This window comes from Amphiprion ocellaris, chromosome 9 (assembly GCF_022539595.1).
Source record: "Amphiprion ocellaris isolate individual 3 ecotype Okinawa chromosome 9, ASM2253959v1, whole genome shotgun sequence".
Classification (NCBI taxonomy): Eukaryota; Metazoa; Chordata; class Actinopteri; family Pomacentridae; genus Amphiprion; species Amphiprion ocellaris.
Window position 1 is genome coordinate 3,473,154 of NC_072774.1, and position 13,507 is coordinate 3,486,660.

The following is a 13,507-nucleotide window of genomic DNA, read 5'->3' on the forward strand; positions in this document are numbered from 1 at the left end:
CAACAAGTTTGATTTTTTTTGCATTTATTATTTCTTATTTATAAAAAAACTTCTGCCCTTCATCGCTGCTTTAGTGCTTTTTTTGTTGATTTTTTTAACAGCAGCTCTGATGAAGTATTCCTAGATACTAAACCTTCTAAACTAAACTTCTGGGCCCAGATGATGGTCGTATAAAGCCTGAGATCTACGACCATCATCATGTATCAGGAGATCAGGGGGAGACCACAGATCTGCTCCTCAGCTGTTGAAATGATGATCATCATCATCATCATCATCATCATCATCATCATCATCTTCTGCTCTTGCACAACCGAATGTAAACAACCTTACAAACCAGTTGGACTTCTTCTTTTTCTTTTCCCTGTTCCTCTTTTTCAGCTCTGGAAGCTCTTCTTCTTCTTCTTCTCTGTTTTCAGAATCATCAGCTTCATCTGAATCATCTGAAGACTCCACAATGTCTGGACCTTCAGAACCTTCTAGACGTTCTACAGAAGCTGCTTGGAGTTCGAGACTCTGCAGACTTTCTGTAGGTTCTTCAGCTGCATTCAGGATCTCACAGCTTCTGTTTTCTGTCTCCCCCTGTTGATCCTGTGCCTCCAGCAGCTTTTCGCTGAGTTCATCCAGAGAAGCCTTCCTGGAAGCCTGCTGCAGTTTAGCCGTCAGCTCCTGGTTCTTCTCTTGTTCCTGCTGCAGTTGAGCTGTCAGCTCCTGGTTTTTGGCTTGTTCCTGCTGCAGTTGAGCTGTCAGCTCCTGGTTCTTCTCTTGTTCCTGCTGCAGTTGAGCTGTCAGCTCCTGGTTCTTCTCTTGTTCCTGCGGCAGTTGAGCTGTCAGCTCCTGGTTTTTGGCTTGTTCCTGCTGCAGTTGAGCTGTCAGCTCCTGGTTCTTCTCTTGTTCCTGCTGCAGTTGAGCTGTCAGCTCCTGGTTCTTCTCTTGTTCCTGCTGCAGTTTAGCCGTCAGCTCCTGGTTCTTCTCTTGTTCCTGCTGCAGTTTAGCCGTCAGCTCCTGGTTCTTCTCTTGTTCCTGCGGCAGTTGAGCTGTCAGCTCCTGGTTTTTGGCTTGTTCCTGCTGCAGTTGAGCTGTCAGCTCCTGGTTCTTCTCTTGTTCCTGCTGCAGTTGAGCTGTCAGCTCCTGGTTCTTCTCTTGTTCCTGCGGCAGTTGAGCTGTCAGCTCCTGGTTTTTGGCTTGTTCCTGAGGCAGTTTGGCTGTCAGCTCCTGGTTTTTGGCTTGTTCCTGCGGCAGTTGAGCTGTCAGCTCCTGGTTTTTGGCTTGTTCCTGAGGCAGTTGAGCTGTCAGCTTCTGATTCTTCTCTTGTTCCTGAGGCAGTTTGGCTGTCAGCTCCTGGTTCTTCTCTTGTTCCTGCGGCAGTTGAGCTGTCAGCTCCTGGTTCTTCTCTTGTTCCTGCGGCAGTTGAGCTGTCAGCTCCTGGTTCTTCTCTTGTTCCTGAGGCAGTTGAGCTGTCAGCTCCTGGTTTTTGGCTTGTTCCTGCTGCAGTTGAGCTGTCAGCTCCTGGTTCTTCTCTTGTTCCTGCTGCAGTTGAGCTGTCAGCTCCTGGTTCTTCGCTTGTTCCTGCTGCAGTTGAGCTGTCAGCTTCTGATTCTTGTCTCGTTCCACCGGCAGCTTGGTCCGGTATTCGTTCAGTTGGAGCTTCAGGTCTCGATGTATTTTCTGCTCAACTTCGAGACGGCCGTTGGCCTCCTTCAGTTGGTTCCGGGACGCTGTGAGCTTCAGTCTCAGAGAGATCTCCTCGTCCCTCATATCCATGGAGCCGTCCTCCACGTCCGTCGTCCTTCCATTGAGGAAATTCAGGATGCCATTCTGGGTCTCGATTTTTTGTTTGAGCTGAGCTCTTTCTGCTGAGCGCCGAACCCTCATCAGCTCCAGTTTGTTTCGTCGGAGGCTCTGAGCAACCGAAGCCTCCCACTCTTCGATCTGCTTCTTCACTCCGGCTTTCACTTGCTGTTTGCCTTCGTTCGCTCCCATCTTGGTTCTGTGTGCCGACAGTCAGTACTGGACCAGAGCTTCCGCCCGGCTTTATATACTTTTGGGTGCGTGACATCATAATGACACGTCTGTGACATCATAATGACACCTCTGTGACACCATCATGACACGTGTGTGACATCATCATGACACCTCTGTGACATCATCAACAGAATGTGCCTTCCATCTTTTGACAGTGCGATTGCCACAGTGACAGCAGGCGAGTTTGAAAGTAAACAACCACTGAGCAGCTCTGACATCAGTGTTGCTGATGAACCCTGTAGCTCTGGCAGATTTTACGGCAGAAACTTGGTTCGAACTTTAAAAGAGTCACGAGACTTTCAGCGTTATCCGTGTAAATCCGTGTTCTCATATCTTTTACAGTTTTAAAACAGCCACAGTTTAAGTTTTATGAAGTTTTCTAAATTTTGGAATTTTCCTCCAACTAGAGTGGGTGACTGACTAGAACTATTTTGTTTTTTTTTTTTAAATAAAGTGCAGCTAACCTTGTGTCTTTCTCACAGTTTCTCCTCTACATGAACAATTAAAACATAGATATGGAGGTATTTTTGTCCTCTTCCACCCAGCGTGAGTCTCACTGCTGTAGGATTTATAGTTTTTTCATAAATCTCCTCAGAGCTCAGTGTGTCGACCAAAACTCTCACTGACTCCCATTATATGTGAGCTCTAAAAGCAGAAACGATGAGTGTCTCTAACCTGCCACCAAATCTGTAGAAAACACAGAACAGACGTGAAAATACATCAGAATGTTCACAACTAGATTCTGCTTCTCACGGGAAAGAATTTTTAAACTACGGCTTACAGTTTTTGAACTGTGTTGGTTTGTTCGAGGGTCTAATCCGCTAACTGACGCTGGAATTCTGGAGTACATTTGGCAGTGAGCTAGTTAGCAGGACATGCTAATGTTAGCTGCTAAAACTAGAGCACATAAACACTGGAAAATTCTTGTGCTTTCATGCCGAGTTGTTTAAATATTAAGTATTCTCTATATTAAAATACATATATTATAGCATTTAGAATACAGTGTTTAAATAATGTATGTGAAATGTCGTGAGATGAATTAGTTTCAGGAGTGTTTTTACCTGATTAATCCATCCATTGAATTTATTTCATTTATGATGTTATTTGTAATTTTCACTCCGCCAAGGAATGCGGTGGAGTAATGCAACAATCGGCATACAGTACGTTTGTCTTTCTGTGTGCAACACTACTTAAAAAAGGACGGATATGGATGAAATTTTCAGAGAAGGTCAGAAATGACACAAGGACCAAGTGATTAGATTTTGGCAGTGATGTGGCTCATAGTCTGGATCCACGGATTTGTTAAAGATTTCTGTATCATTGTAAGATGAGCAGCACGGCGTCACTGTAACCATGACGAGTGAACACTACATCACTTACATCTGTTCCTACAGATGTAGGTCGATTTTCACTGTAAGTTGGAACTCCAGTGAAAACGTAAATAAAGTCGTTACGTCCATCACGATATCGATCAGCTTTTCGGAAAAGTCATGTTCCGAGCGCTTTATTTGAGCTAATTTCACTTCCATGGAGACGGCTTTCCTGTTCTTTGATGCATCAGAAGAGTCTGACTTACGCTTGGGAGCCATAATGAAGGGCAAAAAGTTAGCGAATGAGGCACAATCCAAGGTTGCGTACAGCCAGAGAATGGAAACAAAGCTGTCTTATAGCGCCACGTGATGATGTATTCATCCACTCCACTCGCCAATTAGTTCCAAGCAACCAGTTCTGACATAACGACGAAACGCTGTAGGTCGAGGGCGTCGTAAACCGAGGACTCCCCGCTACATATTTAGGTCACACGATTCGGTAGCTGTACATAACGTACACATGTAGAACACACACCTGTACTCAGCACAAGGTCATTTTGTCTGTGGGTACATCTATATTTATATTAAATAGACACATTCTATGTTGCAGTGATTTCTGATCATCAATAACTAATAAACAAATGCTGCATTTCTTTTTAAAAAATGCTGCTTTTCTAACAATGCCACGTGGGGTAATGAACAGCCTTGGCGGAGTATTGGACTCTGAGTATTTCTCTAGTTAGGTTTTTTTTTTTTTTTTGTTGAAGTCTCTTGTAATTGTGGGGAAAAAAGTTTTGACAAACGTAATATTTGAAATAATAATTATTGTGCATGGAAAACGTGTTCCACAACATGCATGCAACCTTGATAATGTTTTTGCCATTTTCTGTCTTGTTTTTGTTATTTTGTATCTCGTTTCGGTCATTCTGTGTCTTATTTTTGTTGTTTTGCATCTCATTTTTGTTGTTTTCTTTCTTGTTTTTGCCATTTTGTGTCTCGTTTCTGTCATTTTGTGTCTTGTTTTTGTCATTTTGCTTTGTCAGTTTGTCCTTTTGGTCAGCAGTAACAGCAGCTAAATATCTAGCTTCTACTGCTGAGAAAAAGATCACATTAGCATGGATTAGCAACCCTGTTACTGTGATTAGAGTAGGGTTAGCAAACAACACAGAAAACATGGAATAAAAATGCTACCATTGATGTGGAAGCTGAACCAATCAATACCTATTATTGATGAATGTGGAGCAGAAAACTGGAAAAGAGAAGGTTTTTTTTCCAAAAAATTTGAAAAAGCCACTGGCAGCACATTTCACATGGCTTTTCTGCTATCTAAATTTGTTGGTTTCAGATCCATTTCACAACTGGAAACAACCCAAAGGAACTCTTCGTACATCTAGATCATGAGGCAGATGCGTATCAGAGGGATGAGCTCACCCAACAGGATCACATACTCTCCTGCAAAAATCCATTTTTCAGCGCAATGCTTTGGTACTAGACCTTCGTCATGCAAATAGTTCGGTGCAAAATAAGAATCCCCGACATAAAACTGTACAACTGCTGATCCCCTCTTCTTTCTGACTGTATTTCTTCAAGTTGAAGGTTGATTTACAAAATATTTGTAAGTTTTAGGTCCATATTGTGAATGCAGATGTTTTTCCTAGGGGCTTATGCACAATATATGAATATTTTGTGGCAATATCAATGTTTCTTTTTGTGTTATTGTTCACTCTCATGTTCTGCATAATACGAAAAATATTCTTTTTTTTTGGTGTTTTTTTTTAATCTCCCTAGGGTATGTCAGAGTCACTCCCTATTTAAAATTGCTTCTGACTTTAATCTGATGAAGGTCTAGTACTGAAACATTGCACCAAAAAATGTATTATTGCAAGTTAGACAAAGACTTCTGGAAACAACAACAACAGCCACCTCTGAGCACCAACCTACCACGCTGACAATTTCAAGTTTTGCAGAGGATTTGGATCATGCAGTAAGTCAGTAAATTCTCCATTTTAATGACTTTGTGAAGGAAGACACCCTCACCATCCCACGTGCGAGGGAGTTTTTGAATGTCTACGAGGAAACAATGAGTAATGGCGAATAACAAAACAGCTTGCATGTTAATTAGTCGAGGTTAATGCTTTCACACTCTGTCACAGGGCCATGGTAACTTGTTTTTGACTGAGTGCAAAGTCTTTTTAATTGACTTTGAGTGTTCATAAACCTTTTTTCTAACTGAGAGGACAGTTGAAGATGATAGATTTTTGCTCGTGGGTAAACCTTTAGTGCTTGTGGTAATCCATATGTGTGATTTAAGGAGTTGAAACAGACCGCATCAATGTCCAAGACTCCCTCTGAGGCTGGTTCTCATTCCTGCTCTGTCAGTATCCTCTAAACTGGCACCGAACATCAATATGTCTCTGTATGGCTTTACCTGTGTCAAATTTCAGGACCACTGCCTGTTAAATCCAGTTAATTAGGCGAGGGCGGCTGTACAAGTATAAAAACAGCATTTTCTACCTTCTTTTCATGGCATTTGCATTCAGAACGAACAAAAATTTCTTCCTAATTGCGATTAAGTCAACGTGTAAAGAAATGTCACGGTTTGCATCAATGATTATGTGCTGATGATGTGACTGCAGAATTGATTTTCAGTTAGAATTTAGTTTAATTGATGTCTAAAATGACTCGCGGGCTTACAGGTTAATCATTCAGTCGCTCTGCAAGACTGTCTGTCCTATTTTCTACTGTTTTTTTGTTATTCGGATTACAGCTGGACGTGTTTCCTGCCAGTAAGAGATGCATTTTACAACACAAGATTAGCATATTGTTTTTCAAATGTCTTCAATCTAATTGGGTGTGATCCTTTGTTAGGTTTATAATCTCACTGTAGCAGGCCCAGCTAAGTGTGGGTTAGGATGGAAGTTTTTTGCAGTAAATATTGTTCCTAACAACCAGCCGTGAAACAGGGGAGAAGTTCCCTTTCTATTGTCTTTGACTTCTTCTTTGTTCACTTTGTCAATAGAACAGGACAGTTTCGATTTACTACATAAAAATACAGGCCCTGCAGTAGGAACTCAGTGCAATAAAAGTCTTAGATTTTTTTCAGTGCTTTGTATGTCCACCTTTATTTTTGATGACAGACTTTAATCCTCCACAGCATGAAGGATACCAGTTTTCTGCAGAGATGTTCTGTCATTCTTGACAATCTAGTTTTTTCAGCTGCCTTTTACTGGAGGGGTTGTGTTCCTCTACCTTTCTCTTTAAAACGCTCCGAAGGTGTTCTGTTCGTTTCAGGTCCAGGAGACTTGTTCAGGTAGTAGTTTTTCACTTTGTTGTTCTTTAAAAACTTTTATGTTATTTAGTTCTTTGGATGGTTCTCCTGCTGGAATAGTCTGCTTACTTGTCCACCAGTGTGTTGGTTTACCCACAGACATTCATCTAGAAATGTCGTCTCGCCAACACCTTTTGCTTTCATGCAGCCCCATATCATCATACTTCCACCTCCGTGCTTCTTTTGCAAAGTTTTGTCTTGGAGTGTTGCACCAAAAAGCAAATGTTCTGAAGTGTTCCTCACTATCTGATCTGTCACAGAAACTCTGATTTCCATTGATAACTCCTGTGCCAAATCTGAAGCAGCTGTTGTCCTTTTTTCACAGCTGGATTATGAAAGTAGTTCACTGTCTGTGGAGTCATTTTAGGAGGACGACCACTGCAACCCTGATTAGTGGTATGGCTCCTTCTATACCTCCTGACTACTGCTGACACTGTGGTTCACTGATTTTTAGTTGCTCACTGATGTTTTTGTGTCCTTTGAAATCTTTGTGAAGTCTCACAATGAGATTTTTCACTTCTCTCTTCAATTCTTTTCCATGTGGAACCATGATGTAGACATAGATACAGCCCATAGGTCCAAAAGTGAGAAAGTTCTGATGTTCACAGCTGATTTTATAACCATGTTCTTGGAGTTAGACTGATTGGAGATCTCAGTTTAGTTCAGTCATCATAGGATTCACATTTGATGCACTGAGTTTCTACTTTGGGGCCTGAATTATTAATATAGTCGTCCTAAAATGTTTGTTTTTGATTGTCTATAAGAGGACATGTTAAAAGAAATAATGCAATTACCTGGGAGGTGATACAACTTTGAATCATTTGACATTTCTGTGATATTGCACGGTGCTGTACTCACTTCTGTTGAGCGTCTGTTTACTGATTTATGATAGGTGTTGGTGCTAATCAAAGCTATTTAAATTAAACACCTTCCAATTAGTTCACACCCACGCTCGTCCCGGAGGTGACGACACACCAATCTTACCGTGAATCCACTTCTGCTGCATCACTCACACCGTCGCTCTTTGACATAGGAAATTGATTGTTATTTTTTCATAAAGCAGGCCTGATAGGACACCAGCCTGTTTGGTGTTTAGCCCAGAGTGGAAATAAAACAGAATAACAGAGGTGTGAAAGGCAGGCAGCCCGAGGCGGTGCTCAGCCCAGGGCACAGCACACATCCAGATGTGATGAGCTTGTTATCTGTGTTATTTACTGGCAGGCTCCGCTACCCCCGGGGCTTTCATCATCTCTCTCAGGCTACGTGAATTTTCATGATTGTGTTCCATAATTTTAAGGCCAATGTAATGTCTAGTCTCTCTTCTTCAGTCGCAGGAAACCCATTTTACTCTCTCAGCACTGCCTGTCTGAGCCAAGGGTAACACAGGCTACACAGAAAATGGAAATCGGGATGTGTTTTTCACTCGCATTCCAGACAGAAAATGAGGAAAATATGTCTGCAAGTGCATTTTATCACACAAGAACATCTTGGTAAAAGGAAAAAAGAATGTGACAGAAGGAAGAATGCAAGAAAGGAGTTAACAAATAACAGAAGCTGCACAAAGTTTGAAGGACTTAGATGTTTCATCCTGGATCGTGACTCTAACAAAGGGAATTAATAAAGTCTGTATCTATAGCATTATAGCTTTTTTTGTTTTGTTTCTTGTTTTATAGTGAGGTGAAACTACAGTGATGCTTCATATGACTGAAACACTCTTTAATTAACTATTTAGCACGGTGAAAATTATAAATTTCATTCGGTGTAACTCATTTTCCTAAATATAACCACAATAAATATATTTTGTGTTTAATTTTTTGCTTCTACACACTGAATATTTACTGTAAGATTAAAATTTCCTCATAGATCTCGCTGTAAACGTGGCTAACTCATTTCTGCAGGACTTATTCGGTATTTTCTGCTCCGATGTTTACATTCTCTGGTTGCTATGATGGTTGCCGTGGATTCAGTAGCTTCCAAGAGTTACGTTCTCTGGCACCAATTTACCATTTGCTCAAAGAAATGGAAATTCCTTTATTACTGTGTTTCTACACACGAAATAATTACAATTTGGACACTGCTAGCTAGTAATTGTTATTGTATTACTAGGCAAACTAGGCCAATATTAGATTGACATCAGTGTAATACATCATACAATACAATGATGTTTGCATTCTCTGCTTGCTGAGAACCAATAAAAATGCTGAGAATGCATGAGAGAAGTTGACTAAACCTGCATTTTTTTTTTTTTTAGATTTTAAGGGCCAAAATTAACACTAAAGCTGCAAGCAGTGTTGATCGGGTGCTCGCATCCTTGCTGGTCAGCAAATCCAAGCATGTCCACGAGGTGGCGCTAGCACTGTGAATGTATATTGGCCTATGTGTGTCATCAGGGTCAGACTGTGATCACACTTGTAAAGTTGGAGGCAGATTGGAGCATGTATAGGCCAGTTAGACAGCACTTCCTGTGTCATGGCGAATTGTGGAAATTCCGCCAGCCGCCATTTCCACACCCTCAGACTTTTGAGGAGCATTTTGATAACTTTTGATCACCCATGCCTGGTGTACATCCTGGCCAAATTTGAGCTCTCTCGTGGTTACCTTGTTTGAGTTCATAGCTTTTGAAAATTTGCAAAAATTGATCCAAAATCATCCAAAATATGTCACATAATTCAAAATGGCCGACTTCCTGTTGTGTTTTAGGTAGGGTTGTCAATTACGTTTTTGTTTGTTTGATGAGTTACTTATGCCGACCAAATTTTATAGCTGTAGGTGAAACGTCCTGGTCATAGAGGTCATAGATGTTTGGTATTTCCAGGTGGCGCTATTGAGCCATTTTGTCTCACACCTATGCAAGTTCCATAAAATATAACATTTTTCACCAGTCTTGATGTGTGTGCAAAGTTTCACGCGTTTTCCAATATGTTTACACCTTCAAAATTGCAATTCAAAAAAACGGGAGAAACAATAAAAAGAAGAAACCCATGGATTCCAAGAGGGTCCTACGAACCTTTGGTGCTCGGACTCTAGTTATAATAGATTGTTTTACAAAGTGAAAGCTTTGTCGTGTACTATTATCAAACCTGACAGTAAAACTCAACCCCAAAAGGTGCCAATGAGTCGATTAGTGGCTTGTTGCCAGTGTGAGTGCACTTTGGATAAAAGCACCAAATAAATGAAGTCAGCTTTTTAAAAACTCACAAGAGCATCAGAGATTATACACCCACACAGCTAATAGAGTTATTGCGTTTAGACAAGCTTTGCTACTCTGCTGTGCATGTCGCTCATGGTTTGTTCTTGTATAGGGATCCTACTGTATATATAAATACACAACCGTTCAAAAGTTTGTGGTCACCCAGACAATCCCAAGTTTTCCATGAAAACTCCCACTTTTATCCATGTGCTAACATAACTGTACAAGGGTTTTCTAATCATCAATGAGCCTTTCAACACCATTAGCTAGCACAATGTAGCATTAGAACACAGGAGTGATGGTTGCTGGAAATGTTCCTCTGTACCCCTATGGAGATATTCCATTAAAAATCAGCTGTTTCCAGCTACAATAGTCATTTACCATATTAACAATGTCTAGACTGGATTTATCATTCATTTAATGTTATCTTCATTGAAAAAAACAACTTTTCCTTCAAAAGTAAAGACATTTCTAAGTGACCCCAAACTTTTGAACGGTAGTGTATCCGTCCAGGTCGTCATTTTTCTCAAGAAACTGTTTAATTTTGCATGTCTTCTAGCTTCTGCGGACTGGGAGTCATCTTGTCAGCCAGTATTTTGGTTTATCCTCAGACATTCATCTATAAATGTCATCTCTCCAACACCTTTTGCTCTCATTCAGCCCCATATCATCACACTTCCACCTCCGTGCTTCATTGTCAGGACTATGCATCCACTGTGGTAGTCCTGGTCAGGTTCACACCAAACATGCTGGACGTTTCTAAGTGACCCCAAGCTTTTGAATGGTAGTGTATAAATTTCTATTTGTTTCATTTATGTTACTTATTAGGGTCCGAGCACCGAATGGTGCGAAGACCCTATTGGAATGCAAGGAATTATTTATTATTAGGGTCCGAGCACCGAATGGTGCGAAGACCCTATTGGAATGCAAGGAATTATTATTATTATTATTAGGGTCCGAGCACCGAATGGTGCGAAGACCCTATTGGAATGCAAGGAATTATTTATTATTATTATTATTATTATTATTATTATTATTATTATTATTATTATTATTATTATTATTATTATTATTATTATTATTATTATTATTATTCTTTTCCGGACTTTTGAATTGCCTTTTTGGCGGCCTTATCATACCCCAAAACGCATCAAACGTGGCATGCTCATCAGGCCTCGCGAAAAATTTGATATTTTATGGGAGTTGCGCATGTGTGTGGCAAAATGGCTCCATAGCGCCCCTTGGAAAATTGAAAATTTGGTCATTAGGCCAACTTGCACGATGTTTCATGTACAGCTACAAAATTTTGTATGCATATTCAGCACATCAGGAAACCCAAAAAAGTCAATCATGACCACGCCCTAACACCAACAGGAAGTCGGCCATCTTGAATTAGCTGTAAATTTTTCAAAATTAATAACTCATCGGGGATAAGTCCGACAGACGTCAAATTTGGCCAATATATGCAAACACGCGACCTGATAAAAAATTATCAAAATGTTCATTTCATTTCAAAGGGCGTGGCCATGGCGACTCCCAAAAAAATGGATCCTTCGCCATGAAACAGGAAGTGGTGTCTAACTCAGCTGTACATGGTCCAATCTGCCTGAAATTTGACATGTGTGATCAATGTCCAGCCCTGACAATATCCATGTGGTTATATACATTCACAGTCATAGCGCCACCTTGTGGTAGCAGGAAATTGACATTTTTCACACTTTGATGTACTATTCTTAGCACGTTGATCAGATTCACCTCAAATGTGGTAACATAAGCCTGAACACATTGATGATGATTCCCAAAGAAAATGGTGACTCGTCGTCAAGGGGCGTGTCTGTGGCATTGCGGCGAATTTCGATTTCTCGCCATAAAAATTGAATTATTAATATCTCAGCTGGAAATGATCCAATCCGGACCAAACTTGATGTGATGGACACCAGTCCAGTTCTGAACACATCCACATTCATAAATTTAGAAATACTCATAGCGCCACCTATTGGCAACAGGAAGAAATTGTCATTACATTTGCACGTGCCATTGCCTGATACTTTGTCATATGATTCTGAAAATTGGTCAGGTGAGTGACCACACATTGACGATGGCACAGTGTGAAGATTTTGACGATTCATGAAATGCTGTTGCCGTGGCAATGTATCGTTGCCGGAATAAACAAAGTACTTTTTGACAGGTTAAAAATGCTCAAATGCTCGCCAAAATTACCACACATATCTGGACCGGCAACCCATTTCAGATTTTAGGGAAACTGCACATGTGTGTGGCAAAATGGCTCCATAGCGCCACCTGGAAAATTTCAAACATTTACTACGGCCAGTACGTGTCACCTAGAATTATGAAACTTGGTAGGCATATGTAACTCGTCAAGACACACCAAAATGTAATTGACAGCCATGCCCAAAACCCAACAGGAAGTCGGCCATTTTGAATTATATGTCATACGTTTTGACGATTTTGGGTCATTTTTGTACATTTTCAAAAGCTATAAACTCACATAGGGTAACACCGAGAGAGCTGAAATTCGGCCAGGATGTAGTCCAGGCATGGGTGATCAAAAGTTATCAAAATGCTCACCTTAAGTCTGAGGGCGTGGCCATGGCGGCCTCGTGAATTTTGATGCTTCGCCATGAAACATCAACTGCTGTGTAACTGCCCTAAACATGTTCCAATCTGCCTCAAACTTTACAGGTGTGATCAGAGTCCAGTCCTGATCACATCCATAGGCCGACATAAACTCTCGGTCGCAGCGCCACCTGGTGGTTGGAAGGAAATGCTCTATAACTAGCCTGGACATGGTCCGATCTGCCTGAAATTTTACGTGTGATCAGAGTCTGACCCTGATCACATCCATAGGCCAATATACACTCTCGGTCGCAGCGCCACCTGGTGGATGGACAGGAAAAGCTCTAGAAGTAGCCTGAATATGCTCCAATCTGCCTGAAATTTTGCACGTGTGATCAGAGTCCAGCCCTCATCGCATCCATAGGCCGACATGCACTCTCGGTCGCAGCGCCACCTGGTGGATGTGCGTGGATTCGCCGACCAGCAAGGATGCGAGGACCCGTCCAACGCTGCTTGCAGCTTTAGTTTACTTTTTGATCGCAACAACTTGTCAAGATATGGAAATGATTTTAATTTGATATTCATTTCCACGTGTAGTAATCCTGACACCACAGCATACAAACTAAACAGGAACTATTAAGGAAGAAGTTTCGGTTATCTCCCTGCCTTGTAAATGGAGAAAATTTATTTTTAAAAAATGCATAAAAGTTTTCTTGGTGCATGAACTGAGGCTGCTGACTGACCTTATATTGCACAATGTTCAATGTCTTTAAATATTTTCACAGTAAGGATTCATCTGTCGATCTATCTATACCTGAAACCCGATCCTCTGTATATAGTCTTCTACATGTTTGTCGTTTTTTTTTTTTAAGAATAAAGTCATCTGTATATAATGCTATGGGCAATTTTTGCACCGTTTTTTTCTTATTTATTCTTGCACTGCCTTTATACTCTTATACTTTCTCCTTTCCTAAGGAAGAAGTTTCGGTTATTTCCCCAGTTATGTTTGAAATGTAACATTACTTCTTCAGCTCAGTGCATCAGTGATCATATTGGTTTAGTGGTTGGAAGTCAATAAAA

At 40.8% G+C, this 13,507-nt stretch overlaps 1 protein-coding gene across 1 annotated transcript; it reads right to left on the reverse strand.

Moving 5' to 3' along the window:
- Positions 1-237: 237 nt before the first annotated feature.
- On the reverse strand, positions 238-2,007 carry LOC129349669 (trichohyalin-like). Its single transcript, XM_055013649.1, has 2 exons — positions 335-2,007; positions 238-241 (listed from the first exon to the last, which is right to left on the reverse strand). Exons 1-2 carry the CDS (start codon positions 1,978-1,980, stop codon positions 238-240), a joined length of 1,650 nt encoding a protein of 549 aa, XP_054869624.1. The 5' UTR covers positions 1,981-2,007.
- Between the last annotated feature and the right edge of the window lie 11,500 nt (positions 2,008-13,507).